This window comes from Limulus polyphemus, unplaced genomic scaffold (genome assembly GCF_000517525.1).
Source record: "Limulus polyphemus unplaced genomic scaffold, Limulus_polyphemus-2.1.2 Scaffold11956, whole genome shotgun sequence".
Lineage (NCBI taxonomy): Eukaryota > Metazoa > Arthropoda > Merostomata > Xiphosura > Limulidae > Limulus > Limulus polyphemus.
Genome location: NW_013677566.1, coordinates 7,953 through 12,502, shown reverse-complemented (window position 1 = coordinate 12,502; position 4,550 = coordinate 7,953). Strand labels below are relative to the sequence as shown.

The 4,550-nt window shown below is 33.9% G+C and overlaps 1 protein-coding gene across 1 annotated transcript in view; it reads left to right on the top strand.

Moving 5' to 3' along the window:
* LOC111083897 overlaps window positions 1–4,522 on the top strand; it is a 6,910-nt gene extending 2,388 nt beyond the window's left edge. The window contains exon 3 of the mRNA XM_022380623.1: window positions 2,203–4,522. Within this exon, the coding sequence (XP_022236331.1) occupies window positions 2,203–2,894 (692 nt within the window). The 3' untranslated portion in view covers window positions 2,895–4,522. The remainder of the gene's footprint in view (window positions 1–2,202) is intronic.
* Window positions 4,523–4,550: the final 28 nt, after the last annotated feature.

Genomic DNA, 4,550 nt, shown 5'->3' with positions numbered 1-4,550 from the left:
CAAGATATAACGTGTATACTAATGTAGTCTCTACAGTTTTAGTTAGTCAACTTACAAGATATAAACGTGTATACTAATGTAGTCTCTACAGTTTTAGTTCGTCAACTTACAAGATATAAACGTGTATACTAATGTAGTCTCTACAGTTTTAGTTCGTCAACTTATAATATATAAACGTGTATACTAATGTAGTCTCTACAGTTTTAGTTAGTCAACTTATAATATATAAACGTGTGTACCAATGTAGCTTACCGATGAAAGTTAGTTATGAATATGTGCTTTTAGTTGCTTTGTTTTATCTAGGTTATGTTCAACAACTGTTTCCCTGAATAAACACGAATAATTGTCTGATCTCCGTTTCATATTCTGTGTGATACGGAGAAAACATCCTATTAAATCATCGTTTTCATGTTACATATTTGGTAAATTACTGCTAAGCACATGCTACACGAAAGCCAGCGAATGTTCATATTTGGTTCGCGTGTTATATAACACATCTGCCCCAAACCTCGAACCTGTCAGTGCCTCAAGCGTTATTTATTACGAGTATAACACTGCCTCACATGTGGCGCTAGTCTGTTCAAATTCAACGTATATATTACTCATCAGCTTTTCATGGTTTTATTTCCGGAAGAAGAACGACAGAATAAAGGATAGAATATCCTCTAAGAAATACGTCACTAGTTGAGTTATTATTGTATGTGTAAGATAATAACAGTAAGACAATTGTTTGATATTGACAAGTAGCGAGAGCGAGTAAACTAAAGCTAGAACATGCTGGTTCCTGTTGTAGTTCGCTTCGTTAAATACAACCTGCATGCCCGATGTAACCACGTCTCTGATTGGTTAAACGAATTAAAAGTCTCGAAGAGTTTTACGATGTAAAAGTTGCTTTGCATCATTGCACCTTTTTCTTTCTCTCTCTCTCTCTTCTTTTTTTTTACTTTTATGAAGTACTCTTTGTAGGCCTAACTAATCTTCATCCTTTTGTTTCTCTCTCTCTCTCTCTTTTTTTTTACTTTTATGAACGTACTCTTTGTAGGCCTAACTAATCTTCATCCTTGGCATTTGGTGAGATTGATATGATTTTCGTGAAATGTTGATCAGTTATGAATGAATTAATTAGATACTTGGAAAAACCATTCGAAAGTTTCGTAATATTTTGCGAATAGTGCTAAAAGTGTCGATACATAAATATTTGATTATCTACATAAAAAATGGAATGTTAACTAATTTATGAAAGATAAGTTACCTTATTTATTAATATATTCTAGAGATACATCAAAATGATAAAAGAAATTTCTTGTGTCAGTATTATCAAAATCACTAGAGTTAGTAGTATTTTTTGTAGCTTCTTAGCAGAAGGTTTGTTTTACTTCTAGTTTTACATTTTTACATTTTGATTACTTACTTTCATTGAGATGATTACAATTCTAAAAGCATAGATGAAAGTATTTGGATTATTTTTACATCGTAAAATACGTACGTCTTTTGTTATTAAAAATTGTTTAAATTATTTTTACATCGTAAGATACGTACGTCCTTTTGTTATTAAGAATTGTTTAAATTATTTTTACATCGTAAGCTACGTACGTTCTTTTGTTATTAAGAATTGTTTAAATTATTTTTACATCGTAAGCTGCGTACGTCCTTTTGTTATTAAGAATTGTTTAAATTATTTTTACATCGTAAGATACGTACGTCTTTTGTTATTAAGAATTGTTTAAATTATTTTTATATCGTAAGATACGTACGTCTTTTGTTATTAAGAATTGTTTAAATTATTTTTACATCGTAAGATACGTACGTCCTTTTGTTATTAAGAATTGTTTAAATTATTTTTACATCGTAAGCTACGTACGTCCTTTTGTTATTAAGAATTGTTTAAATTATTTTTACATCGTAAGCTACGTACGTCCTTTTGTTATTAAGAATTGTTTAAACTATTTTTACATCGTAAGCTACGTATGTCTTTTATTAGGAATTGTTTGAATTTCTTTTACATCGTAAGCTACGTACGTCCTTTTGTTATTAAGAATTGTTTAAATTATTTTTACATCGTAAGATACGTACGTCCTTTTGTTATTAAGAATTGTTTAAATTATTTTCACATCGTAAGCTACGTACGTCTTTTATTGTTATATTAGAAAATCTAGTTAAGGTAAAACATAATACTTCTATTGATTGACGCCTTTTCGATAGTTCCAGAAGATAACAAGATGGACCTAGAAAAAATGGAAAACACTGATGTTGTTAATAAAAAGACCACAGAAGACAGGAACCAGGAGACCTCATCTAAGAAAAAGGAAGCAGCTTCTTTGGCCATCCCAGGATCATTTACTCCAGAATCTTCAAATGCTGGAGCACAGAGTTTTCAGAATGTTGACCCCCCAGAGAACCATGCGCACAGTTTACATCAGCTTGGAATTCATAATACTTTAGGAGGTGGTTTACCCCACCCTCACATATTTCCTTATCTCTACCCACCAGCTTTGTACCCCCAATTCTACTTTCCTCACGCCATTCCTACAACATCTACAATGTCTGCAAACGTATCATCTCATCTTTATTCTTTGATGACTCGTAGCAACCCAAGATTTTTGGACCCTGGATGCAGACATGGACATCATCGATTCTTTCCATATCCGTTACCAGTGACCACCAGCTCGACACAACTTCCTGCTTCTACTCTCCACTGCCCTGTCCCACTCCCACTACTCAAGGGCATGTCTTTATCCCCAGCTTCTGAAGTTGCGAGTTCTTCAAGCTCGATAAGTCCAACTGTCTCTCCTTCTGCTTCTAGCACGTTACAGAGCATAGAGGATATGGTTAATGGGTTGGAAAGGCAGCAAGAACAGCTTGCCATTTTGTCCTTGTCCAAACTTAATGAGTGATGACTACAGTGATCAAGAACTAAGGGAAAGAGCCAGCCAAGCTTTTTGCTTAGCAGATGCCCGCATCACCCAGAGCTCAGCAAGAGTCGCGATGACCTCTAGTGGCCAAGAACACAATCAAATAAGTTCCGCTCCTTCCAAAACAGACCTACTGAAGACGAAGTAGTGAGATCTGTAAACTACACGTAGCCGGCACTGGGTGGGGGTATCAAGAAATTATATACAGAAACATTTTCTCGTACCCTGAAGAAAAGGGCGTGAATCTATCCAAGTGACAATAAATCAGATAGTTAGGTAGCTAATAAGCAAGAAAAGCATTCAATCTCGAAAAACGAATTAAAGAAGTTTGTGCCCAGCTCAAGCAATGAATAGAAAACCCCACCTCTTTTAGTTTGTGAAATGGTTATTCTACTTTTGGCTTAAAGAACTACATTCAGTTTAATTATATCTAAAATTGGTTTCATAGATATGGTTGGAAGTTCATCTTCTGTGCTTCTTTCTCACCCTTTTATAAATAGAAACGGAAACCCACCCTCATTAAGCAAATACTAGCGAAGTGGATACTCGGTATTTTTGTCCAACAATAACTTAAGAGAAGATTTCTAGACCTATACTTAATATTCATCTGGTGCCTTAACAGATGATTGATGTTCCACGTTCATTAACTATTTGTGACAAGTGTTAACTTTAGAAATCTTCCTGCCAATGTCAATGTGCCCAGCATCGGATTTATGAATTCTTGAGAACATATCTTCGAAACTCGTTCGTGTCCACTGTTAATTTGGAAGATGGTTTGGCAACTGGCTACAGTACGTAAGTCCAACGGTCTTTTCAGAAGTTATTGGAAAGCTATCTGTAAAATATCAATTTGAGTACTTTGTGAAATTCAACTTTAAAGATTGTACTCAGTATTATATGTTTAAAGCTCCATCACGTTCCTGTTGTTATGGACAGTATTTATATATTAATCATTATAAACTCTCTTGACTATTCTTTTAACGATTCCTAAGGCATGCTCAACAACGTCCTGAGTTCCTATTTCCATCAATCTTCTGGAGACATTTCAAGAATAAAACATTTCTCTGGCATAAAAATAACTAAGCAAAGTCAAGATGAAACGAACAATGTGGCGAAACTGCAAGGCTAAACTAAGAATGCAATTGAATGATAGTTAGTAATACATTGTATTGCTGAACTACGTAATGATGTTGAGGAAACTGGATTGGATTATACTTAATATACTTGATTTTTGAAATACGTAATGATGTTGAGGAAATTGGATTGGATTATACTTAATATACTTGATTTTTGAAATACGTAATGGTGTTGAGGAAATTGGATTGGATTATACTTAATATACTTGATTTTTGAAATACGTAATGGTGTTGAGGAAATTGGATTGGATTATACCCAATACACTGTATTGTCCAATTAATTTTTGGAGTCAAATAAATTAGAAGTGGGTATACTGCAATTGAAAACAAGACTTACTCGATAATAGATCTACAAGTTAACGAAGTGACCTGCTAGTCTGTGTCAAGGCCCGAAATAATATCATTTAAAGCTTTGGGCTTCTAATGATGTGTCTTTAAAACGTGACATAAATATTAACAACCAATCTCAATGGAAGCTCAAGAAACCTTTGTTGTCCTTTGA